At 41.9% G+C, this 27,745-nt stretch overlaps 1 protein-coding gene across 2 annotated transcripts; it reads left to right on the forward strand.

Annotated features, from left to right (window-relative positions):
- The first annotated feature begins 1,841 nt into the window (after positions 1 to 1,841).
- On the forward strand, positions 1,842 to 27,585 carry CHODL (chondrolectin). Of its 2 annotated transcripts, XM_053386513.1 has the most exons (8): positions 1,842 to 2,444; positions 20,898 to 21,210; positions 21,887 to 22,044; positions 22,641 to 22,688; positions 23,074 to 23,157; positions 24,285 to 24,387; positions 25,998 to 26,076; positions 27,405 to 27,506. In XM_053386513.1, the coding sequence occupies exons 1-8, from the start codon at positions 2,348 to 2,350 to the stop codon at positions 27,405 to 27,407; spliced, it is 885 nt and encodes a 294-aa protein (XP_053242488.1). In that variant the 5' UTR covers positions 1,842 to 2,347; the 3' UTR covers positions 27,408 to 27,506. The 2 variants fall into 2 exon arrangements, with proteins under 2 accessions (XP_053242488.1, XP_053242487.1); XM_053386512.1 differs by lacking the exon at positions 25,998 to 26,076 and having other exon boundaries at positions 1,843 to 2,444; positions 27,405 to 27,585.
- The last annotated feature ends 160 nt before the right edge of the window (positions 27,586 to 27,745 follow it).

A 27,745-nucleotide genomic window follows, 5' to 3' on the forward strand; every position in this document is an offset into this window, starting at 1 on the left:
GACCAACTAAGTTAGTTCTTGGTATGAGCTTTCGTGTGCATGCACACTTCTTCAGATACACTGAAACAGAAGTTGCCAGATCCTTCTATATAGTGAGAAGGTGGGGAGGGGTATTACTCAGAAGGGTGGTGGGAATGGGTGATTGGCAGATAGCTGTGATGAGCCTGTTGACGACTCTTAACGACTGCAATAGGTCTTACAGGAAAAAGCAAGGGGTGAGAAGGTGAAAAATGGCTTTGTCATGTATAATGAGATAAGAATCCAATGTCTTTGTTCAGACCAGGTCTCTCCATGGTTTTAAGTTTGGTAATGGAAAGCTAATGTCATCCATGATGCCAGGTGTGGGGGATTAAGGGGGTGGGGCTTAAAAGGAACAATCTGGAGCTTGAAATGGGATTCCACTGGCTCATTTGCTGGAACTAGGCATGCTTCCAACTGCCCATCAACTCATGGGTGAATGAAAGGAGGAACGCCTGGGGTGATAGGAGCATGTCTAGCTCAAGGAGGGGTTTTTTGGGGGGGGAAGGTGCCCCATGCCAACCCTCCAATGTCTCACTTTCTTGGGTCTCCCACAGCAGCAGTGGGTGCTTGAGAACTGTGCCATGGATTTTGACAGGTGGGTGCATGGGCGTAGATAGGCTTTATGTTGGGGGAGGCAGAACCTCAGTTAGTTCTGTATTTTTATTCAACGATTTAGGGGGCAGCTTCCCCCCTGCTGCCCCTTTGGGCTATGCTCATGGGTGGGTGGGTGGTTCAACCTATCCGTTAGTCATGTGAAGTCATAATGGCACCATGTGATTGACAGGCAAACATGCCCATCCACCTGTTGAATTTGGCCTACAAAGCTGATCCTGTTAGAGCTGCAAGGATTCTTCACCACTGAAGAAAATAGTTGCATAACCCAGCGTTGCTGCCCCGCTACCGCCCCCAACCTGGGGCAGAACTTGGTGCATCTGGCTCCTGGCTCCCAGGGAGATTTTGTTGGAACCTGGAAGTCACGGCTGCCGCCCCTTTTCCTCACTTCTCTGGCGTGGGCGGGTGGAGGACATGCCTGTGCTTCTCTGGTGCCACCGCGGGCACTTCCCACCCCCTGTCACCAGATAAGTTAGGAAAAGCGACCTCGCCAGAACCCAAAAGCTGAGTGACCCCGACTTTGGAGCAGGGTGCGGGTGAAGCAGCATTTCCCCATTTTGCCTTAGGCGGCAAAACGACGGGTAGGGTCGATCCTGGTCTTGAGCCTTTAGACTGCTTAGGGTTCATTTATAGACGCCTTTCAGCTGGCCCAGCAAGGAGCCTTCTTGGATTCATGTAATCCACAAATGGCAAAACCGCAGCCTAAAGGCAAGGCGATGCCAAAGCTCCGTCTCCCCTCTGATCTTATAGAGATGGGTGCTGCTACCTCCAGTAATATGGGGAAGGCGCTCTGTATATGCCCAGAAATATTCTCCCTCACCACCACCACCACCCAATCTTGCCTGGCTGCAGCGCGGATTGCAGAAGTGGCGCCTCGACCGCGCGCTAAAGCGACAAGGAAGCCCAAAGAGCCGGCAGAATAAAGCCAGAAAGTCACGCTGCTTTCCCAGAGAGGGGTTGTTGGGCAGGGGGGGGGGGAGGCAACCGCCCGTTACCATCTTCTGCGCGGTGGCAGAAAGACAGGGAGGCCACCCGCTCCTTTCGCGATTTGGCACCGTCGCCCTCTTTTAATCGCCTCTGCGGCTCTGGAAAGCCCTCTGCCTTGAGGAGGGGGCTGCTGAATCCGCGGCTTTCAGGACCCCCGCCCCCCAGCCCAGCCCCCTGCCTCGCGCTCGGCCCCCTCCCAAGCTGCAGCGCTGCATTTCGCACCAGAAATCGATAGTCGCGGGGCTGGCCCTGCCCAACGCGGAGGCTCCGGGAGGCTGGCCGGAGCCGCTATATAACCAGGAGCCAGCAGCTTGCGCCTTCTTTCTCCCTGCGCGTCCAGCGTCTCCAGGCGCAGGCAGGCCAAGGCGAGGAGAAGGGAGACCTTGCAGTGCTTCCTGCTCCTGCTGCTTCTCCTCCTCCTCCCTTGGACAAGACGCTTCTCCTTCTCGCCCAAAGGGGTCCTGCAAAAACGCGCGCGCTTCCTTGGCGCACGGAGATGCGCGCAGCGGCAGCGGGCAGGGCAAGAGCTGGCTCTCAGGGATCTCCTCAAGGCGGCTGCTGCTCCTGCAGTTGCTTGGCGCTTTGAAGGGACCCGCTTTGGAGCACCTTACCCGCGGAGGACCGGCCGTTGCGCAGGCGCTGAGGGTGCCTGCCTGCCTGACCTGCTGCTGCTGTCACTTCGGGGACTTTGTTCAGAAGCCCAGCGCCTCTTCCCTCGGCCGCTGCGATGCTCCCTTTTCCGTGCGGAAGGCGTCCCCAGCTGCTGCTGCTGGGCTACTGTTGGCTGTGGGCTCAGAGTTGCCTCTCGCTGCGAGTCCTGAGTGGTGAGTTGAAGGGAGGGATGAGGAACCTGGTTTCTTATTTGGGGGAGAGCAGCGAGAGAGCTGGGACCCCCTCCAGATGTTTCTGGACTCCACACTCCCATCAGTCCTGACCATTGACCATGCTGTCTGGGACTGTTGGGAATTGGAGCGCAACAACCTCTGCAGGGCCCTTTCTTTGCTGTATAAAGACCCCCGAAGTGCTCCGGGTATTCGGGTGCAATCCTTCCACTTCCCCCTTTCTTTGCTTTTCAACTTGATCAATGAACAGTGGTTAGAGATTCCCAAACAGAAAGGTGGCTCTTTCTGGCGGGGATCCTCTTACTTTCAAGCGGGTGGCGCTCTATTGATTCAGTGAGGCAAAGGGAACTCATGGAACGCAGCCTTGGCATTGTGTCACTGGCACTAGGGACGAGCTGTTTCCTGGCGAGTAAAAAAAGGCTCGATTTTTGTCCCAAGTTGATGATTTGACTTTGCGGAAAGATCACAGCCTCAATCCTGGAAACTCCAAAGATGAGATCCCCAATTCATATCTTTAAATATGGGGGTGGAAAGTTTGATGTCCCTTATATTGTGTCTCCTAAGTCAAAAGGTTTTGCTCTGATCTGTCCTCCATTTATAGAGAGTCTATTTGTCCCTCATTTTTAAAAAGTTCAGAGACTGAGAAGCAGGATAGAGGATCAAATATGGAGAAGCAGGATGGGGGCTCAAATGCCAGATAAAGAGTGATGTGAAAGAGATGCCCATCACACCTGACAACTTTCTCAGTTCCTGCTTGTCTGCAGTAACCACCGAAATCCACATTCATGTTTGTGGATAAGGATTTGTGTGGCAGGAAAGATATCAGTGCAAGAATACCTCTGAAGAACCATGTGTGCTACCAGATGTAGACTTCCACCCTGAGTAGTGGGTGGAAGGGGTATATGCGTGGTGTCCTAAACTTCTGAGCTCATACTTCTACTGAACTTTGACGTGAATCAGTATTGGAAAATCCTACAGCTTCCTCAGATGATCCCATTCTGCAGAGGGTTGGACTAGATGACCATTGGGTTCCCATTCTATAATACGATTGTCTTGCCTTGAATATTTCTTTCCAAGGAAAGAACTTCACAGGGAATTTGCTGAACTGCTCAATTCTTTATAATTAGGAAGCCATCTTCATATATTGAAAAGCTCCTTAAGGAATTTTAAAAGAAAATATTGATTAACATACAAAGTTTTTCAACTGCGGAGCAAAGTTCCTTCCTTCCTTATATATTTGCCATAAATATGTGAAATATGTCATAAATATGAGAAATATACTGTGCCTATCCATTCATTGCATGCAAGTGGTGGAGGAGCTGGAACCTGCCGTGTGTGTCCTGCACATAAAGATACAGTGTACATAAGCAATAAAGAATCCAGTTGTATCTTTAAGGTCAACAAACTTACTATGCAAGGAGCTTTGATAGGTTAGAGCTAACTTTCCCTGGTGCAGATTCAGTGTGTGCCTATTTTCTAGATGGACTTGTACATATTATTACCTGAGTGTGTTCTATAGGGTACATTTCAGTCCAATTCTAATGGTTTCCTGAAAGGTCAGGCAGGAAGCAAGGGACTAGAAATTGGATGAGGTGATAGTTATGCTCCAGTTTTCCATAATTAGAATAGATTCATGAAACATGAACACAAGAAGCAGGAACCTTTAGACCCCTCGTCATTGGACACACCACTTTTAAAATGAAATAAAAAGAAAAACATTCCAGGGAGTCTCTTAGGAATGGCTTAAATAGTTCACATAACCTAGAACCAGTTCTGATCCTTTTCAGCTCCTGATCACATGCAGCAGCAATCTTAAGGTGCTATGTAGGCACCAGGGGGTGTCAGTGTCAGGAGCTTGTCAAGGCTGCCACCACAGTTATGGGGACCACTGCAGATCCCCCCATCCCCTGTCTCTGCTTATCTGGCTGTTGTTTCTTGTTCATTCAGTGGCAACAACAAGAAGGAACATTGCCCTTTTGGGCAATGGTGAAGATGGTCTCAGGGAGAGGAAGTCAGTGACAGCAGTCACAGGGAAGCAAGTCCATGCAGGAATGGGGAAGTGTTGAAGGCAACTTATCCACGGGCCCCTCAAAATCTGGATTGTGATAATAGCTGAGGGGAGGGAGTTGCATGTAGCAAACAGGAGATTAATCCATGGCATCCCTTCTGAGCTTTGTGCCTGGAAGCCACTATACAAATGGAACATTAATCAAATCATAGAAGATAACACTGTCCATTCAGATGCCAGGCAGAACTGTTAAAAGTTCTGTACCATCTCCAGGTTGCAAAGTCTTTACCTGAAGACAGTGGCCATCCCTTTAAAAGTTCTAAAGTATTAGGCAACTTCTTCAAAGTACTGCACTAGTCTCTTTGTCCACCCACCTCTTTTCCACCAGAACACAAGGGGAAGAAAAGTGGAGTGGACTTTAGTGAATTAACTGTGCAGGAGGTGCAACAACTGTAGCCTTGGTGTAGAGCATTTCAGGAGTGAACTGCAGCCTATGGATGAAGACCTTGAGATACTTTTGGGTGCTGAATCCTTTGGTGTCTTCAGATAACCTGTTTATGAAGTACCCAACTTGATTTGTTTGAAGAAAGCTTGTGCTGCAGTTAGACTATGTCTTGTCTTTGTTGAGCATTTGTTTGTGGTGATGTTATATGGCCATGAGCATTCTTTCAAAATTCATCCTGATTTGCTTGCATGATGTTTATACATCGTCCCATGAATTGTTTGTTCATCCTACACTTTTCAGTGTAGATTTGTTGTGCCAGGGTAACAGAGTGCTTTGATCCACTTTAATTGCACACACCTAAATTTCTGGTATGGTTTGACTCCTTTCCACAAAATGCTGACACTCAGGAGGTGTCCATTGCCTGTAACAACCCAGGACAAATGCGAGAGTGAGAGTATTTGATGGAGAGAAATGATCATGGGATTTGGAGAGAGGGGCATTCAATACATTGGTAACATGGAGCTCTACTTCGTGTTCCTATCTTATTCAAGCAAAGCTTTAGAAGTGCAAAATATTGATGTCTGGGAATTGGGATGGCATGGATGAGGGCGAGGGAAATAAGCTCAGTCTAGATATGATGGAGCTGATGTTGCTGGGTAGTTTGACTGGCTTGGGTTCAACTCATTCTGGGAGGATCGAATCCTACAAGAGGATCATATTTGCAGTTTGGTGGGTGTTGATTGACCCAGCTTTGTCACCAGAGGCCTACTTGGCTTAAGAAGCACAAAACATTTCCCATTAGCTAAGGCTGGTATACCAGCTGTGGTCCCTTTTAAGCAGAGATAAGCCATAGTCATCCTTACTTTGGTGATTGCCTGAATAGGTTATGGCGATATGTTGTGTGCTGAGCTGCCTTTGAAACTTTCTGAAAATTTATGAATGCTGTTGTTAGACTAACTGAGATGAGCTATAGGTAACACATATTGCTAGTTCTGAAACAGCTTTGTTGTCGATCAGCCCCAAATTCTAAGAGCAATTTAAAGCCTGATAAGCAGTGTTTGAAATCCCCCAGGCGCCAGGCGCATTTTGAGACTGGCATGGGTCCAACTGTGACTATGTGGATGCCGGGTTGGTGACTGACATCTCCATCTGGCTGGTCCCTCCAGCTCTCTTAAGCAGGTAAGCAGAAGAGCTTTTTTACTGTATTTATATCCCACCTTTTTCTCCAAGGAGTACGGTACATGGTTCAGCACCCTCCTCAGTTAATCCTGGGAATGACCCTGTGAGGTAGGTTAAGAGGCTGTGACTGGCCCAAGGTCACCCAGTGAGCTTCATGACTGAGTGGGGATTTGAACCCTGATCTCCCAGGTCCTAGTCTGACACTCTAACCACTACACCACACTGGCTTTCTATAGTATTTCTGCTATGGGGCAGCAACCTAAATTAAGTATCGGTAGGTAAATAAGTATGGGAAAAGCAAATATGTCACCCAGAGAAGGATCTGAAATATTTTCCTTGAAGCTTGAATTTGCTTTATTCTGGATTGTTTCATTTGATGTTTTAATGTGTTGTAAACCACTTTCAGCTTTTTTTCTTTAAAATATAAAGCGCTATAGTAATGAAATGAATAATAATAATAAATTTCACTGGGAAAACCATAGCTATGTTTTCCCAGTAGTGATGTATGAAAGTGAAAGCTGGACCATAAAGAAGGCTGATTGAGAAAGAATTGATGCTTTTGAATTATGATGCTGGAGGAGACTCTTGAGAGTCCCATGGACTGCAAGAAGATTAAACCTATCCATTCTTAAAGCAATCAGCCCTGAGTGCTCACTGGAAGGACAGATTGTGAAGCTGAGGCTCCAATACTTTGGCCACCTCATGAGAAGAGAAGACTCCCTGGAAAAGACCCTGATGATGGGAAAGATTGAGGGCACAAGAAGAAGGGGATGACAGAGGACGAGATGGTTGAACAGTGTTCTCAAAGCTACCAACATGAGTTTGACCAAACTGCGGGAGGCAGTGGAAGGCAGGAGTGCCTGGCATGCTCTGGTCCATGGGGACATGAAGAGTTGGACACGACTAAATGACTAAACAACAAATACATTTCACTGCAAAAAAGAAAAGATGCCTAGACATGCCATTGTAGTGACCGTGACCCAGGTTTAAGGTGCCATTTGGTGATTAGCTGATATATTTGAGTTAATAGTAATAATAATAATAATAATAATAATAATAATAATAATAATAATAATAATTATTTATTATTTATACCCTGCCCATCTGGCTGGGTTTCCCCAGCCACTCTGGGTGGCTTCCAACAGAACACTAAAATACAATAACCTATTAAACATTAAAAGCTTCCCTACACAGGGCTGCCTTCAGATGTCTTCTAAAAGTTTGGTAGTTATTTTTCTCTTTGATATCTGGTGGGAGGGCGTTCCACAGGGCGGGTGCCACTACTGAGAAGGCCCTCTGCCTGGTTCTCTGTAACTTGGCTTCTCGTAGCGAGGGAACCGCCAGAAGGCCCTCGGCACTGGACCTCAGTGTTCGGGCAGAACGATGGAGGTGGAGATGCTCCTTCAAGTTTCTCACACTGCTGATAAGCCTTGGGACCTCAGGGTCCTCTTCCTCTCACATTTCCTGTGTTAACATCAGAGTAAATCGACCTTTTCGGGATGCTGCTGCTATTAGAGGTTAGATAGGTGTGTCTCAGGGAAAAAAGCCTTTTCAGCTGTGATGCCTCACTTATGGAACACTCTCCTCTGCAAAGGTTACCTGGTGCCAATTCTTATGCCTTTTCAGCAGCAGACTCTTTCTCTCTCTCTGCATATATACAGTAACGTTCTCCAGATCTTTTTATACATTAAGATAAAATTGATTTCTGCTTTTGGGGCCTCTCTCTGGGATAAACTTAGCAGCACAATGTACAAAATCATAGTCTATAACAAGAATGTACACAATAGAAAGAAGTTGTGTTCTCAAAACTACACCATGCAACCAAATTCCAAACAAAGTTAAGCACCTTAAGCCTGTTAATTTTAATGGGATTAGACCTGCCTATTTAATGGACTTATTTGCTGTATGTGTGCAGGAAGACCAAATGAGGAGGTGCCAATCACAGAAGAAGACTTCCAGGTGCACAGGAAAAGGTTGATTAGGCCCAATTTGTTTTGGAATAAATCCTCCTTTGGAAGACTCTTGAATTATTGCTGTCAACCTGTCTATAAACCACTGTTGTAGCTTGTTCAACATATACACCAGTATTCCTAATGGTGTAGTCTTAAGCCTGTTTACTCAGACGTAAGCATCTCTATGTTGAATGAGACTGGCTCTTTGCTGTGGAAGACTGGGGATTTCCAAGCCATATTGAAAGCAGAGCTACTTGAAGTTTTGTCTGAGGGTTTATGTGCAGTCAAAGGATTTTTATTTTTATTTTGAGCAGTTGACTCCCTCCTCATTGCTGCATCACAGACTAATTTTGAGATGCCTCTCAAAAAACAACAACAGTGTATTATGAAACATAATGGGAGAGGTGACAGCTGTTGGGGTGTGTGTGTAAAGTCCCCTTGGATTCAGGGAACTAGTTCCATAGACTTACGAATACTAGTCAGGGTTGAACTGTAGGCCACAGTAGGGATGGGGAAGAATTTCAATTCAGTTGACATTTAAGGGCAAGTCCACCTCTTCTGTATTTGCTGAAGAAGTATGTGAACCAAAATAGAGGCATCCCTTAGAATTTGCTCTTTCCCAAACTGTAGAGGGCAGTTCTCCAAACCAAGTAACATGTACACAGATGCATATACAGTGGTACCTCGGGTTAAGTACTTAATTCATTCTGGAGGTCCATTCTTAACCTGAAACTGTTCTTAACCTGAAGCACCACTTTAGTTAATGGGGCCTCCTGCTGCTGCCGTGCCACTGGAGCACGATTTCTGTTCTCATCCTGAAGCAAAGTTCTTAACCCGAGGTACTATTTCTGGGTTAGCGGAGTCTGTAACCTGAAGTGTATGTAACTCAAGGTACTACTGTACTAGGGTGCATAAACTGCATGTACCGGTATATATTTGTGAAAGTAACACAGAATAATACATTATATTAGGGGAAACTGGATTGCAAAAAAATGTTTATAACAGGCAAAATTGCATATTAGGAGAAATTCACACTAAAACACTCAATAATTTTCAAGATTACTTTTTTTTTGCTTTTAAAGGAAAAAGTTTAAAAATGAGAAACAGAGAGAAAATGAAATGGATATATTTTCCCATCCCTGGTCACAGCAAACATAATCTTTGTTGGGTTCTAAATGAATGCTCCATAAAATCACTGGAAAGGTGTCTAATTGAGTTCAACAGCTGTGACTCCAGGACTAACAAGGTAACTGCAATCAAATGCCATCTCTGCAAGTTAGGCCAAGATCACATAAAAGGCACATTGTAGCCAATTGTATTTGTAGTAGCCCCTGATTCAAGTTTTCAGTGCATTTCTGATGTGTAATAGTGCCATTATTTTCTCTTATCACCATCAATTAGCTCCCCAAATTCACCTTTTGTCAATAGGATTGAAAAGAGACGGGCAGCTTGGTTGTTATCAGCGAATATGATGGACATTTCTCCCACTATTTATTCAAAACTCTCCCTGCAACTGCAAGGGCTATAAGTATTTCTCAAAAAAAGGGGGGGAAGAACACTGGTAATAATGTCAAAATGATAGAATGGTGGAGATGAAAAGGATTTGATCTGTGGGCTTCATAAATGAGCTCCTGAGAACTGCATGCTCCTTATCCCCCAGCAGAGCAAAATTATTCTATTCTGTTCTCTTATCTCTGCTAACTCATGATACTTCATGGTAGCTTGCAGCATTTTTACATTCTACCATGTCTTATCTCATATCCTCGTAATTGACCCTGTAGCAATTTTTCTCATGGTGGTAGTGCTATAAGAAGTGATAGGGAAACACATTATGCTTTTGTGTTCATATTGAATTATTGGCAACAATAGCTGTTTGCAATGCAGTAGTTCAGAATGCCTGGAGTTGGCTGAAGAGCAGTCCTTAAAAAAGAAAAGAAAAGTGAGAAGACAGGGTTAGGAAAAACTGCTGAGTGTTACATAACCCGCATTGCTGTACCTATGACATCATAAAGCACATAAAGTGATGATAATGCAGTTTGCAAAAATGCAATTACTTTAAGTATCTGTTGGGCAGCAAATACGAGAGCTAATCTTTTTACTAGCCACCTAACAACCAATGTATTAATCAAAGCCATTATGCCTTAATGACTGCTGTTTGCTGTCAGTTTATTTTTGCCCTTTTATTTGTGATATTTTCTTGATTTTGTCAAGTGCGCATTCCAATATTTATGTGACAGTACTCAAAAAAATATCTCTGAAGATCAAAAATAATTCATAGGGGTGTGTGTGTGTGTAAAGTTGCCATTTACTAAAATGGAAATATCAGCAACAGAAGTGTGGCACAATTCCAGAGATAGTTGTTGTGTTAATAATGGGCAGACAATAACTACGGTAGCCCAAAGAATAGATGGAGATGCATATGTCAATCTGTTTCACAGTCCTTATGGAATGGTAGATCCCTCTGAACACTGGCATGAGCATCTGATCTGTGTGGACACTTTTCGCTTTTCTATGAGCAGTTACTCTGTAGCTGATCACATGAGTTCTTGCTCTAGAAACAGGCATCTCATGGAATCATAGCTCTCAAACTACTGGGGTAACATTCAAAAATGCCTTTATGTCTGCACATGCTCAGGCACACTCTTGCTTTTACTTTTACTTCACACATTCCAGAAGAGAGCTCTGGAAGTTACACAGCTTCTGGAGCCAGCCCCTGGCTCACATTAGAGCTAGTTAAAGGCTTTCCAATATTGATCCAAGACATTTGAATTCACATCACCACTTCACGCTGAATAGGAGGTTGTGACTTATGCTTCTCTACGAAGAATTACAACTGGCTGAAGCATGAAAGCATTTACAACTTTGCAATAAGCAATACCTCTGATTAGGGCAGCACTATGTCAAAATTAGACTAGCTAATTTTAAGGTTGGTTTCCCATTGTCAAGCTTGTATCACCCTTATGTTCAAGATGCTGGCAGCAAAATAGATGGGAATAAAGTAAAGGTTAAGGTAAAGGACCCCTGGACAGTTAAGTCCAGTCAAAGGTGACTATGGGGTTGTGGTGCTCATTTCACTTTCAGGCTGAGGGAGCAGGTGTTTGTCCACAGACAGCTTTCCGGGTCACATGGCCAGCATGACTAAACCACTTCTGGTGCAATGGAACACCGTGATGGAAACCAGAATGCATAGAAACGCCGTTTACCCTGCCGCCACAGTGGTACCTATTTATCTGCTTGCGCTGGTGTGCTTTCGAACTGCTAGGCAGGCAGGAGCTGGGACAGAGCAAAGGGAGCTCACCCTGTTGTGCGGATTCGAACCGTCAGCCTTCTGATTGGCAAGCCCAAGAGGCTCAGTGGTTTAGACCACAGTGCCACTTCCATCCCAGGCTATCTCACAACGGAGCTATGAGGAGCATTAGGCAGAAAGACAGGCATTTGCCCAAGGCCTTGAATCCAGGAGTATTTCCAGACTGCTGCATCTGACTTCCCTACAAACAAATCAAAATGAGTGTTCAGTAAATAATAATGTTTAGTCACCCTGCAAACAAATTAGGATGAATGCTCAATTGATGGCTTGGAAGTGACCCTCTGTCTCCCCAGTTCAATACAATAATCATGAGGCCACACTGACTCACTTTAGGTGTGATTGGCCATTTTCAAATATGCTTTTGATCTATTCACTTACTTCAGAAGATAGAGCAAACTAATGGATGAATATATGTTTTTAGAATCTTAATAACATTCTTGGAAGAAGCTTAGTGCGATTTATCAAATCATGTAGCAAAACACAGTTGGAAAAACAAAACAAACCTTGTTTCAAGACTTGAGCTTTCCTGCATATTCATCAAGAGCTTTGAAAAACCAAAGTTCCTTTATGAAAGCAGTGGTCCTCCTAAGATGTTATCTCCTCCGCAAGCAAGAAAAGAAACATGGAAGTGTGATGCTTCACAATATTTTCAGTTTAGAAAAATGACCCTTGATCACTGTGGCCACAGAAAATAAGTGCAGCTGCTGTAGAGGATCTGCTGCTTCTGTTACTTGAAGTGAAATGAGCATGTTCCACTAGGTAAATGTGGGTTGCACTTGTGGGAGGTGATACATAAGTAGCGGTCAAGTACAACATTCCTTGTTTTCCTAGAGTAGACATGCGGGGGAATGTTTGGTCCAGCCAGTTGAAAACTTACTGTTTACTCCTGGCTGGGACATACTTTCTTTGCATGTGACTAGAGGTGGGCATGACCTTACCTGTCCAGGTAACGAAAGGACAAGGCATGCTGCCACTCTCTCTCTCTTTGACTTCCTCCGTCATTGGAGCAGCTTTTTAGCTAGAAATGCTCTGTTGGCTAGAGGACACTGGGATTATCCTCATATGGGATAGATCCACATGCATATACTTTGCAACTAAGTCTGCCTTCAGGGATCCAATTGTGAACTGATGATGTGAGTAAACTTCTTTTATATACTTTAAACAAGATTGTGGCATTTTTATTCTTTTAAGAGGGATATAAGAAACTGACTAGGAACCTCATATTGAGAGGCTTAAACAAGCCTGCAGCCAGCTATCCTCTGTGCGTTTAAAAGGGGAATGTAAAACTCTGCTAAGTAAAGGAACTTGTTAGCACAAGTTAGGAAGGATATTAATAAACTATATAGCCTCTTCTGCCTCCTTGAACATCCCCACAGTACTTGCCAGGCATCTTTATATTGCCCCTGGTACAAGCAAATCTGCAGCAGGAAGGTAAAGAGGAAAGAGGCAGGTTATGCTGAGAAAGGCAGGTGAGCTGAACAGGTGAATTGTGTCCATTTCCAGCTTCAAAAACCATTGAAAACAAGGTCTCCCACTGACCAGAACATCTTCTACTAAAAAAAGAAAGGGGGGGGTTTAAAAACATCACAGCAGAATGAGAAGCAACTTCATGTGGATTTAGTAATACAATATTATTCAAATACTAATAATTTAATTATTAGTACAATTATCATGAGTTTCATCTGAGTGACTGTAGAGAAAATAAATAAATGAGTGTACACATACATATTATGCCTTAAAGTTATTCTCTGTTCTGTTGAACCAGGGCGCAGCTAGGGTGTGTTAAGTAGAAAACCCCAAGGCTGAGAAGAGCTTGTGTGCCACTTTTGACTAGACCAACAGAAGCCTACACAGGAAAGCCATTGGTTAACCTTTAGCTTCATGTTTAGAGAGAGTGTGTCCCATCCTAGGTTTCAAGTTCTGCTTCAAGATCTCTGTGAAGCCACAGATACCACCAGTTTGAGACTGCTGGAACATTCTTAAGAGACTTCTGCTTAGACAGAACCCTGGCTGTCTGCCAATACTGATCCTATAATTTACAGCTGCAGGGTCCATGAGATCAAATGGGGGTGGGGGAAAGCATCTATTACAGAAACAACTAAATGGGTCTCAGCCTCACATTTTATAGCATATTAAATATATGGAGTGGAACTAATGCCAAAAAATAGACATTTTCTACTTAGAACAGTAAAACTGTCAGAATTTTAATAGTTTGGCGCACAATTGCCTTCAGGAAATACTGTAATATGTAGGGCTTTTTCCTTGATAAAGGCATACCACTTAAACCAACAAGTAAAACAGTGTTTCATTTGCTCCTTCAGCATAATACCAATTTGCTGGTTGAAAAACCATTTATCGTGTATTGATCCAGGTAATTAGACTTCTGCATTTCTTCTGGAAATCTGTGAAAACTAAAATGCTGAGTCTGTTTTAGTCAGATGTGCAAATAAACTTTGATACAGTACTAATGTATGCTCAGGTCTGAAGAGCTCTGTTCTTTGTGGATTCTTTCAGAGCTCACGTTATCTGTGATTGCATTAAATTGGAAGTGTGACACTTTAGGTTATAGGTGATAGATGCATACTGCTCAGAACGGGTTTACACATCCATGTACATTATTTGATTTATCTGTATTTATATACCACCCAACTTTATGAACCCCTAACTAGGATGTGCGTCTTCTGGGTTGTGCTCGTGGGTGAGTTACATGACCCACACCTCACTTTTGCCTTGGGTTAATGTGAATTTTGCTGAGGAAAGGCACTGTGTGTATGAGACTGTGGGACCTGCACAATAACAAGGAAAGGGAAGGGATTGTTACAGTATTTGATAAGAGGCTGAGAAGATGATCATGAGGTGAAGCCATAAGACGTTTGGTAGAGATAGCTTTGAGAATATTCTGAGTCAAAATCTGTTTACGAGATAGTGGGACAAATCACAAGGCCAGTGCTTAAACTTTCCCCCGATTTTTATTTTTTATTTTGCGAACAAGGAGAGTGGAATAGTTCCCACCTCTTGCAACACAGAAAGGTCTGGCCCCACCTCTGATTGATTAATATTGATTAATTATATACCACTTAATGCCAAGATAGGCTTCCAAGCCATTTACAGTAGTACCTCAGGTTAAGTACTTAATTCGTTCCAGAGGTCCGTACTTAACCTGAAACTGTTCTTAACCTGAAGCACCACTTTAGTTAATGGGGCCTCCTGCTTCTGCCGTGCCGCTGGAGCACAATTTCTGTTCTCATCCTGAAGCAAAGTTCTTAACCTGAGGTAATATTTCTGGGTTAGTGGAGTCTGTAACCTGAAGCGTATGTAACCTGAAGCGTACGTAACCCAAGGTACCACTGTACAAAAACCATGTGTAAAATCCTTAAAACATTCAACTCTGAACATCCATAGCTTAAAACATGCAGCAAAACAATAATCTTGCAACAGAGTAACTAGAACAGGGTACTTGGATCAAGAGATCAAGAGAATTCAATATCAGAAGTTCAGGATTAGTGAGTTGGAGTATACTCTCTCTGCCTCTCTTCTCAGGGGAGTGATGGATAGAAAAAGTTCTCCAAGCCCTTTGTAGTGGTTGATATGAAGTACTTTGAAACTCAGAAGGGGCTAGACTGATTTAACTTTTAAGTAGGTGGACTAGAAGGGAGCTTTGGATAAGAGGAAAGCTTACTGTTTCTTTATTTCTACAAAGTTCTTTATTATCCTTATTGTTTTATCATTTCTTTATCACCCATTCTTCTTTGCATTTATAGTATTTCTCCTATTTTATTAAGCAGATATATAATTATTTCTCTACTACCCCTCGTGTTTTAAGTTTAGTTCACATGAGTTACCGTTTTCAGTGTATGGTCTTTTATTAGTGACTCAGCTGTACCCATGGGGAATAGTTTTGAACCCAGATTCATTTGCTGGAAAAGATGGCCAGTGGGAGATCTCCTACCATAAGGCTTGTCTCTCATGCGCTTAAGGGAATCTTAAATTCTGGATGCTCGGGCAAGATGTTCTTAAGTTCTGATTCTCTGGATGTAACTAGGTAGGACATTTGTGTACTTAGAAAAAATATATTGGCAATATATCTCCCCAGGGGATCTTGTACTGTTTTAAATAGTCACTCCCTGACTCACCAAGTCATGTATGGTAGCTTACAAAGAATTTGATCAACCTCCTTGTTTTGCTTCCTACCTGAGACCACCAAAAGTGTGTGTTCTCAGGCACCAGGCAGGTTACTATACGTGGTTGGTTATCAGAATTCAGCTTTATGGGTCACATATTGTGCAGGCTTGGCAAAAGATAACCAGCTAGAAGGATGAAAGACCAGCATAAATGTTGAAGCAGAAAGATGTTTCTTAGCGGAAAAGAAGCTATTAGTTTCCATATATTTATCTTACTAATGAATACAGAGTACGATTATGAAATTATGCTGCGGCAGTAGTTTTTGAAGAGACATAATGTAATGTGATTTATCCTAAAATGCAGATTAGAGCCCATCGATGGAACAAAAAAGAAAAAGAAAAAAAGGGTATGGTTCAGTGAAACATCAATAGTACTTAATGCAATTCATCACAAGATTGGCTTCTGAATCGGATCAAAGTTCTGACAACATAATAGGAAAGGATGATTGCTAATCATATGATACATCATGGATGGGTCAAAATGCTACCCTAGAGATCTGTTCTTTCTATTTATCAGCTCACATCCTGCATTTTCTGTGGCATGTTAGCTCTCAAGCTGAAATTGTGTGTGACGTTAGGTAGTCAGGATCACTTGTAGGATGAATAAAATAACTTTGGTACATTAACAGAGATATCAATGAATTTGTTATCATCATTTTCAGCAGCTGTGACAACCCGTTGCCTATTATGTAGCATTTGAGGGTATAGCTGTTAATTTAAAAAATGTCAAATTGGTCTTTAGTCCTATTATTCCCTTCAGGTTTTTCCCCTATTGGTATCTTCATTTTCTGATCTTCCAGGGATTCTCATACATCCCTCTTCTTTAAAACTCATGGGCATTTGTCAACATCACTCTTTGCCTCTCCAGCAAAACTAGTTTCTTATCCTCCATGGTTCTCTTTAATTCCCTTTTGAAGCTGTCCAGATTGGTGGCAAAAATCACACACCTTCTGGTATAGAATTCCTTGGTTTAACTAAGTGCTGTGTGAAGTAGTCCCTCCTCTTATTTGTCCTCATTCTTCCACCATGCATCTTCATTGGAAAAATGGGTTCTAAGTATTATATGAGAAAGAGAGAAAGACTTCTATCTACAGTGGTACCTCGGGTTAAGAACTTAATTCGTTCTGGAGGTCCGTTCTTAACCTGAAACTGTTCTTAACCTGAGGCACCACTTTAGCTAATGGGGCCTCCCGCTGCTGCCACGCCGCCGCCGCACGATTTCTGTTCTCATCCTGAAGCAAAGTTCTTAAGATGAGGTACTTTTTCTGGGTTAGCTGAGTCTGTAACCTGAAGTCTCTGTAACCCGAGGTACCACTGTACTTCTATACACCATGCATAATTCTGTCAATTTGACCTTTACACAACAGTCAGACAATGGTTTGATGTTTTCGTCAAGTTGTTCACCATAACCTCAGATCCCATTGTCATTTATGTGGTTAGGATTCTTTTTGCTCTAATGCAAATCACTTTCTACTTGGACTTACACAGTGGTACCTTGGTTTACAAACTTAATCCATTCTGGAAGTCCGTTCTTAAACCGAAACCATTCTTAAACCGAGGCTTGCTTTCCCTAATGAGGCCTCCCACTGTTCGGATTCCGATCTTAGACCGAGGTAAAGTTCGCAAACTGGGATACTACTTCCGGTTTTATAGAGTTCGTAAACTGAATAGTTTGTAAACAGGGCTGTTCTTAAACCGAGGTACTGCTGTACTTAGACTTTATGTGCATACTTTATACATATACTGATTTATATTTGCTATGCTCATGCAGTTTTGTGAGTTTCTTTTAAGAGTTTCTTGCAATCCCCTTTTCTTTTAAGAACATTGAAGAATTGGGGGATCATGAACAAATATGGATATCATTCTGTTCCCCCAGAACTACTGATAATTTTTGAATGTTTAAAAAGCACTGGTCCTATACAGATCCTTGGAGGACCCCACTGTTCACTTCTCTCCTTGATGCAGTCTGCCCATATATTCTTATTTCTGTTATTTAACTAGTTTCTGATCCATACGAGGACCTCTTCTCTTATTCCATTCCTGTTGGCCTTATCTGGTACCAGATATGCTTTCTCCTTGTAGAGCTGGAAAGTATTTTTATTCAATTCATTCATGAAAGCCAGCAAGGAATAAATGCATGCCTACCTTCATTCATTCAATATTGCATGCTTTTGATATGGTATTTGTTGGATATTTCACAGACGATGTGGTAGGTATAAAGCTTTCTGGTCTAAATTATATTTTCATGGGAAAATACAAAAATAAATAAAACAAGGATGATGCTGTGATTCTTTCAGTAGGCTGAGTCCACATCTGAGTTTGCAATTTGTTTCTTGTTTTCCTTAAACTATTCGGATCATCTTGTTTCTGTGTCTTAACTTTATACTATATTGTTAAACAGGGTGTTTATTATATTAATATAGATATTTTATTATATATATATTTATCATATTAAACATGATATATGTGTGTGTGTGTGCATGTTAGATAAATGTGAATTTGGTTACTAACAAATGTACATCTGGTTCCTTTGTCTGGATGCCATAACTCACGACCACAGCCTAGGGTTGCATATAATTTTCTGTTGCAGAATTGGGACCACACATGTGGCACTGAAAAGTTGACCAGTTCTGCCATATATGGTAGGGCTAATCATGTGCTTGGGCATGAGGTACAAGCAGTGATGTGCACATATCTCTGAATCAGAATATGCAACCCATGAATTAGATTTCTATCACACTGTCCACTTAATCCAGTAAAGTCAGATTAAAATGATGCAACAATTTAGAACTATATGACAATCAAAACCCAAACCTGGCAATTAAAAGCCAGCAAGAGGTGGCAGATAACTGACCCCAAAACAAAACAAAAAATAATGGTTAAGTGATTAAGTTATAGTGCAATTCTATGCATGTATTCTTGGAAGTAAACCCCATTAAGTTCAGCAGGACTTGGGCTGCATTCAGACAGCACTTTATTGTTTTCCTGACATTTCCATACCTGATAATTTCTTATCTTTTATGTGGTATTTCACATGACATAAAAGCCACTTTTGGAAATCTGGTGGAGGTTTAGCACTTATTTCCATACTAATTGTTGTTGTTTTTTAATCTGTTTGCAATCCCATTAACTCGCAAGCCTGATAACTTGGAAAGCTGAGTTTTGTATTGTAGTTCCATGTGATGAAAAGTGGGGCAATATCCCAGCAAGAGTTCTTCCCCACTGTTCAAAATTCAGCTTGACATGGCAGTATGTCAATCTAAAAGCCACAGTTCCATAATGCAGCTGGTACTGCAGTGTAAACGGAACATTAGAAATTGGGATAGAAGCTCTAGCCTTATTACCAGTAAAACTAATGCAGCAAACCTCACATTTGAATGCAGCCTTGCTTCCAGCCCATAACCATGCGTATTAGCCTAGCAAAGAAGTTTTGAGAAAGGCACTGAAAATATTGTAAGGTGCGGGATGACATATCTACCTAGGCAAGGAGTTACATACGCTGGGAGCCAACATAGAGCAGATCCCCTTCCACATTCTTACTGGATGTACTGCAGACAAAGGGAAGATATACAGCATAACCTTATCAGATGTGCTCAGTGATAGAGTAGCCTAAAATGGGAGAAGGAGGACCTTTACATATTCTGGTCTCAAGCCTGGTAGACTTCAGTAGTGCCAGCAAGCACTTTGATTGGAGTCCAAAAACTTATTGGTATCCAGTGCAGTTAGTACAGCAAAAGTGTTATTATTATGTCCCAAGGACCAGCCCACATAGTGCTCTTGCTGCTAACTGAAGTTTCTGAAAGCTTCTCTATAGCAGCCTCACATAGAGCACATTGCAGTAGCAGTCCGTTCTTGAAGTAACTATGGAGCAATGTAGTGTAGATAGATATTCTTTTCAGAGTCCTTAGCAGGGCTTTTTTTTTCTATCTGGAACTCGCCAGAGTTCAGTTCCAGCACCTCTCAGGTGGGTGCCATTGCCATTATAAGAGAACAAGAGAGATGTTCATGGTGAGTTCCGGCACTTCTTTTTCTAGAAAAATATCACTGGTTGTTTGGAAACCATAGTTTCATGCTATGTCTGCTATGACCCTGTGTGAGCATTGGGTTCATGCGCTTCGCCCTCTCGTAATTTTTCACAGTCACAAGGAGAGGATTAGAAACATTCATTTCTGCTTTTGAACAAATCACAGTTTCTGATTACTGGTGCTGGTTTTAGCCTTTAAAGCCCTAAACGGTTTGGGCCAAGGATACCTGAAAGACCACTTTCATCCATATGAGCCTCACCAGATGCTCAGCTCAACATCCGAGGTCCTGCTGTCTGGCCAATCAATAAACCAAATATTTATATGTTTATATTCTTACATTCGTAGCCTACGTTCCTTCCATTATGTAATCCAAGACAGCATTCATGTGCTTCCCAAAGACAGTCTTTCATCTATTTACTGACCAGAGCCAGAACTGCTTAGCTTCATCAATGTGGTGGCCTCGTGATTCTTCAGATCAGACCTTGGGCAGGCACCTTACACAGGGCATTCTCAATGGTGTTCCCATACCCTCGAACCCTCTCCCCATTTTTGTGACTTAAAAGGTTTTGCAAGAACAAACCATGCTTTAGATCCTGAAGGGTGTATTAGAAAAGTATTTAAAACATGAATACTGGGGAAACTGGTTTGTTCTAATTAAACCTAGTTTGTGCAAATCACAACTCTCTGAATTCATAATGGAGGACTGTAGTTTGTTTAAAAGCTGAAAGGATGCTTCCAATGAAGCTCACTCCATTTAAGCTTCTGATGAGGTCCTTTCCAGTTCCATTTTACAGGACCAGTATCAGCATTTTGATGAGTGTTCAAATTACACTTGTCTCAGGACCTATCATGTGACATTTGCTGAGGAGACAGCTTTTGCTCATCAATCTCTGTAGTTGGATAGGAGCAGAGCAGTTAGGGTAGAGAGGATCAATGGACGAAAGATGTCATTTTCATGTCATTCCATTTCTTTCATTTTCCACAAAAAATTGTTCATGGCTCCCACAAAAAATAATAATAATGAAAATGTACACATGATTCATTGATTTCCCCCCTTTTAGTCTGCACTTGTGGGTTGTAACCTTCACGAATATTGTACCCATTGCGTCTCAAAAGTTATCCTATCAGATTCTTACATTTTTAAGGCACATAACATTTTTGAGTTGTTTATTAATTTTTCAATCATTAGCATGGAATTCTGGGAAAAGTTAAATAAAAGATGGTGCGAGAGTAGGGGAATGTAACCCTGATGTCATTCATATGCTGTTTTGCTATGAAAGAAGGCTCCATTAACCTATAACTGCATGTCTCTATATTGGTGTGTGGTTGTTTTTTTAGGGCAAAAGATATGTTATGGTGATTCAACACACCCCTGCTACAAGATAGCCTATTTTCAAGACTTGTCCAGACGTCTGGGATTCCAGGAGGCTCGCCTGGCCTGTGAAATAGATGGTGGAGTACTCCTCAGCCTTGAAAGTGAAACAGAGCAAAAGTTAATAGAAAACATGCTGCAGAACCTCACAAAATCAGGCCTCGGCATTTCTGACGGGGACTTTTGGATCGGGCTGTGGAGAAGTGGAGAGGGACAAACCACATCAAGTGCCTGCCCTGATCTTTACAAGTGGACAGATGGAAGCAATTCACTCTTCAGGTAAATATTTTGTGTCATTTGCTGCTGCTGCTGCAAACAGAGACCAAAAGGGGATTTGGGGCTGCTAGGCAGACTTGATATTGCCCTGGGGCCCCATAATCCCTGAAGAGAAAATGGATCCTGTGAAATAAGAATAATGAATTATGTATTAGTAATTTATAAAGAAAGAAATGTTTACTAGTGAAATACCCACCAAATGCTGGCAGCATGTATAGAAATGTGACTAAGTGGGTAGATAAATGCTAATCTCAATTTTCTCTGTTTTTGTCTCACTTTTCCCATTTCTCTGCTCCATCACTGAATCTAGCATAGTATTATTTATATCCAGGGTAGTCAACATGCTGTCCTTCAGATGATGTTAAACTGCAGCTCCCAGCTTCCTTAGCCATTGGCTATGTAGGCTGAAGATGATGGGAATTGTAGTCCAACAACATTTGAAGGCACCATGTTGGCTACCTCTGGTCTTCATAGGCATACAGTGGTTTTCCAAAGCTTCAGAATGAAGTATTTCTCAGTCCTTGCTGGGAATTGAACCTTGGATGTTTTGCCTGCAGAGAATGTGCTTTACCACTGAGCTACTCCTGCTCCCTTTTTTAGATCCAGCAAAGCAAAAACAGACTCACAAGCAATAATAGTTTTCAAACTAATTTTTACTGTAATTTGTGTATTGTTATAGAAATTGGTATACAGATGAGCCTTCCTGTGGGAGCGAAGCTTGTGTTGTGATGTATCATCAACCAACTGCAAATCCTGGCTTGGGAGGGCCTTACCTTTACCAATGGAATGATGACAGATGCAACATGAAGCACAATTTTATCTGCAAATATGGTCCAGGTAGGAAATGCTCAAGATGACCTTCATATGTTGTGTGTGATTTCTGGTTGACTTTTCAAACCCTTGAAGTCCTGGTGACTTTACCCTAGTGCAGGCCATGTATCTCATTAAGACAAGTGAAATTCACAGTTTAGTTGGATTAGTGTATAGAAGCAAGATAAAATGTAAACAAGGGGGTACTATGTTATTCTGTTACTAAGAGGCAACATCACCCTGCTTCAAATTTTAACAGAGGGCCTAGATTTTAGCAGAAGTTAAACTAATCATTACACACTATTTTATTTTCTGCCTCAAGCACAGGATCTTGCATTAACTATCCATACAGTAGTATATATATATCTCCTTATAAATAAATTCCATTGAGTTCAATGGGACTTATTCCAAGGGACGTAGGTATAGAATTGCAACTCTAATTAAGTACTTCTTAAGATGCTACAGGATGTATTGTGTCCTTAAGTACAAAAATCTATCCCACTGAACACAATTGTCAACATATGGTTTTAAGTATCTGAAAAGCTGCTTATTTAAATTTAGGATTGCCTGAAAAATGTAAACAACCTATTCCTCCCTGCCTTGTTTATATATTATTTTAACAGATGACATCCTAGAAAAAGAATTAGGAGACAGAGCAGATCCAGATTATGGTAAGAAACGTTTGGATTGAGTTGCAGTGGTAAAGCAATAGAATCTCATCCATCATTTCCAAAAGCAAAACAATCCATAGATTGGAAAAGCAGAGTAGCCATGGAACAGCTGAACAATGAATCCTGTAGAGAATAATAGTTACCATGTATGTTTTTATAAGTGAATGGATACATTTTGGAATATTTCAGTTTGTAACTCTTATTCCAGATGTTATCCCTATGTTACAGTAAAGTCCTTAGACGAGTTTATCACCTACACGTATTCATGTTCAAAACTGATTAATCCAGTTGCCTTTGGAGCTTTTGCAAAGTGCAGTAATATGTGCAGATGTCCCAACACAGGAATTCGATTTTGTTCTTTTAAAATATGTAATTACTTTCACAGAAGCCCAGCCAACGGTGCCAGCAGGGAAGCCTCACGATTCAAGCAAGCCAGAAGATCATTTTCCGGTGGTTGTTACTGAAACTGGTAATTGATGCATATGATTCTGATATCTCAGTAATATTTAAATATAAAGCATAGACTGCAGACATGCAAACCCCACTTATTCATCATATGAATAAACTGGCTGTACTCCCAGAAACTAAAATGAACCTGAGCTCTGGGATTTTAAAAAGAAGAAGAATTCAAGATGTCGTTGCTGCAGGGCAAATAGCTCTACTTGGGTTTTTAAGGGGAAATGCTTTTTGTCAAGGATAGACATCACATCGCAAACAGCCAGAGTCAATATGCCAAGTATTTTCTCCCACAGTTTCCTCTCATTCTTACTTCAGAGCCACACACAGTGAATGAATTGCAGGGGGTTCTGCATGTTCAAGTCTTAATCTAGTCCATTAAGCTTAATGGACCGCAGAATAACTAATTAAAAAAAATGATCTAACAAAACATTTGGTTAATGAACAAGTTTTGGAAAGTCAGCTTTTTGCTAAAGTTCTGCACCTTCCCAATCAGGTTCTTGTTTTGTATGTTTGGCTTTTATAAATGGTGGCTGGTGAGGTTGTTTGCTGAGTACAACTGCCTACAGCTATGGTGCTGAAGTAGGGGGCATGCATTTTCCCCTACATTGTTAGGTAGTGCTGGATGTGGGGTACTATTGAAGCAACCTGCACCCGTGCTGGGTTGACCATCTGGTTACCAATCATACATGGGACTGGGTTCAGCACTCTCTGCTTCCACTCAACACAGAAAGGAAATGATGAGAACCAAAAGCCCTGGCCAGGACTGAAGATAAACCCTGGGTCACTCTCAAAACTTTTGCAGTTGTACTTTATGTGGAAAGGTCTTTAGAGGTGGGCAAGTTGTCTTTCAGGAAAGCTTTACTGCCATGACCAGTTTTTTCACTGAGGCCTTGAAAGAGCCTCAGGGTGGTGTTCTGCAGTCTACAGTTTTAAAATTGGAAGAGTAGAGTCCTTAAGGTTGGACACCTCTTGGGTTGTAAGATTTCATGGACTAGATCACGCTAGTTCATATGTGTGAGCCATTGGCTTAAGAGATCTCTGATTGTTGTGATTAACTGGTGCAGTACAAGAGAATTTGTGCAAGCAGAGCCCATGATTTCAATCAAAATACAATAATGAAACCCCTTTTTTTTGTAGGTTTAATTCCCAATTTAATTTATGTTGTTATACCTACTATACCACTGCTGTTGTTGATATTAGTGGCTTTCGGGACTTGCTGTTTCCAGATGCTGCATAAAAGGTAACTATTATGACTGGACAGAAAGAGTGTCTTGTAACTTAAGCTCATGTATTATAAAATTAATCCTTCCAACTGACTCATATTCAAGGCCATTCCACACACAAAGCAAGGCCATTCTCATTTGCACTTGAAAATGAATATTATTTCAGTGTTATGCCTTGACTAAAATGGCAGGAAGTCCACATTTAATAATGTAGCCATATCGTCAAATATATAATGTGTTCAACATTATTAGCAGGTATATTGAGTTTGCAAACCTTTTGTTCTAAGTAAGTTAATGCTGCTCTCATGCTAGTGAGAGAACTCATTGCTTTTGTAGATTAGTCATGGGGAACCTTGGCCTTCCAAATGTTATTGGACTACATTTTGCATTTTTGTTGCTCTTTGGCCATGCTGCCTGGGGCCAATAAGAGTCTATCAACATCTGGATGGCTGCTGCTTTCACACACCTGTTGTATAGTATAGAAACTAGAAGACTAACATTTAAACCCAATGCCTAAGCAAACAGCCTTTAGATAGAAGAAAAGGTCCTTGTTGTGTACTTGATTACAATGCAAAACTGAACTTACTACTTTTTCTACCCTGCTATCTGTTATCAAAAGGATCACAGGAACAGGCTGTTTTTTAGGGCTGAATCAGCTGAAACACTTTCTTTGACACAGGCTGTGTACCCACCAAACATTGAAAGTACATGACACCACCTGAAGAATCCTGGGAACTGTAGCTTAACCCATCACAGAGCTACAATTCCAGTACCCTCAGTAAACCAAAGTCCCTAGGGTTCTATGGGGGAAAGTAATGTGCTTTAAATGTATGATGTGCACACAACCACAGTACGTAGTCTTGGAATATTGTGGGCACTGTTCTCTCTGCACTGCAAGCGAGGGCGTAGCCACTGCTGCTTCTGCTACCTATGCAGAAGAAAGAGCAATGGCAGGAACAGAAGGATTTGATCCCATGCTGAGCTTTGTCCTCATCCCCATAAAGTTTACCGTATTTTTTGCTCTATAAGACTCACTTTTTCCCTCCTAAAAAGTAAGGAGAAATGTGTGTGCGTCTTATGGAGCGAATGCAGGCTGCGCGGCTATCACAGAAGCCAGAACAGCAAGAGGGATTGCTGCTTTCACTGCGCAGCGATCCCTCTTGCTGTTCTGGCTTCTGAGATTCAGAATATTTTTTTCCTTGTTTTCCTACTCCAAAAACTAGGTGAGTCTTGTGGTCTGGTGCGTCTTATAGAGCGAAAAATACGGTAGTTAGTCTTACACCATCCCCATTTCCTTAACCAATCGGCTGCAGTCAATGATGTGGAGCTGAAGTGGGCTGGGAAAACAACACAGGAATATCTGACTGAAAGTTGCAAGGAGAGGTAGGAGTTGACGCACAAATGCCATTTCAGCAGCAAACTTATGTCAAGAACACACCAAGTTCTGCTCCAACAGGATGCTCTATTGCTCTTGCTCTCAAAGGAAGAAAAAGTTATGATGGTCCCACAAGTAGTGCTAAAACCAAAGTAAGGCACGAGAAGCATCCACACCGAGCATTTCTCCTGTGCTTTATGGCAAACCAGCAACTCATTCATGCTTAGTGGCTTTCCCTTTCCTTTCTTCTAGGGAAGCAAGGAGAAACTGCTTCAATGACTCATCTCCATTATCATCTGAATGCCTTGCAGAAAGTTTAGATTCTAACTTGGTATATTTCTCAGTTTCTATGATTGTATTTTTAAGGTAGAGCTAGGGATCCTGGCAACTCCTGTGATCTACAGAACGCTCTTCCAAGAAACTTTGCACAGGGACAGAATCTCCTCACCAGGGCTCGGTTGGCTTCATTTAGTTTGGTGGCCTTGAAATTATGTTGATCTATATCTATGGATATAGTTCAATCTATGCACTTGGTTCAGAACATATTTTTGCTACCTTTGTTCAGATGACATCCCACTCAAAGTGTCCTTTAAAAGCAGCAGTACTGGATTGGGAGTAACTTGTCCTTTCTTCATTCCATGGCACTGTGGCAAATTCTAAAGGTTTGGCACAATGTGGTTGGGATCAATTGTGCTTTTATTATCAGATTGTTCCTAGCCCAACCCATGCATCTCAGACGACTAACACTTGTATGGGAAGGACTCAAATGTATTGCTAGGCTTTTAGCTGCAGTGCCTTTGAATGGAGCCATAGAAAAGAAGCTTCCACATTATGGATGTAGTGCCCTTAGGTTAGCTGAGAAATAAATGCATACTGCAAAACGGGTTTCAAAGTATAACACTGCTAATGGTGGATTGAAGAAGGAAAGCCACTGGGCTGATTCAACAGCTATGACTATTAACTACCATTAGGAATTTTTGACTCAATACAAAGAAGCTATAGATCAGGTAATGAATAAATGTACTGTAAGATAAATATGTAAAGTACCACACAAAGCTTACTGGATCTAAGCTTTAGACTTTAACTTTTGCCTGAGGGTGGGCATAGATTTTGAGGATCATATAGATGATAGATCTGTGAGAAAACACAGCATTGATAGGCTCATCTTGTATACTTCCTTACCAAGAAAAACATCCTGTCGAGTGTGAGGTCACTTTCCAGCTGCTAAGTGTGGTGTAGTGGTTAAGAGCGGTAGTCTCGTAATCTGGGAACTGGGTTCGCGTCTCCGCTCCTCCACATGCAGCTGCTGGGTGACCTTGGGCCAGTCACACTTCTTTGAAGTCTCTCAGCCCCACTCACCTCACAGAGTGTTTGTTGTGGGGGAGGAAAGGAAAGGAGAATGTTAGCCGCTTTGAGACTCCTTAAAGGGAATGTAAGCCGGGATATCAAATCCAAACTCCTCTTCTTCTTCTTCTAAGTGCATAATCTTTTTACAGGAGGCCAACCAAGCAACATTAGTAGCAGAGACCATTTGGAAAGCCTTTACAATTGTTTATTGTGCACCGTCACCCATCTTTCATTGCATACTTACATGAACATATGAAAGGAATAGATGTATAATAAATGCATGTATATACAATTGTGTTTCTAATTTTCCAGTAAAGGAAGAACAAAAACCAGTCCGGACCAGTCTACGCTATGGATTTCTAAGAATGCACGGAAAGACAGCAGCATGGAGGTATAGAGATATGACTGAAAAGAAAGCAGGAATAACACTTTTCCATTCAGGATCTATTATAATGTCATGTCAGATATTAGCTTGGAATGGCTTGGAATTGCAATGGATCAGCAAAATGAACTGGAAGCTCCCCCTTGAGGCAATTGTTCAGATCATTTTTATATGCAATGTTTGATTTTGAATTCAGTAGCAAAACATGGCACTCCAAAAGAAAAAAAGAATGCATTTATTTTGCTATGGAAAATGACTCTGCTACAGATAG

The sequence above is a fragment of the Podarcis raffonei genome, chromosome 4 (genome assembly GCF_027172205.1).
Source record: "Podarcis raffonei isolate rPodRaf1 chromosome 4, rPodRaf1.pri, whole genome shotgun sequence".
In the NCBI taxonomy this organism is placed as follows: Eukaryota; Metazoa; Chordata; class Lepidosauria; order Squamata; family Lacertidae; genus Podarcis; species Podarcis raffonei.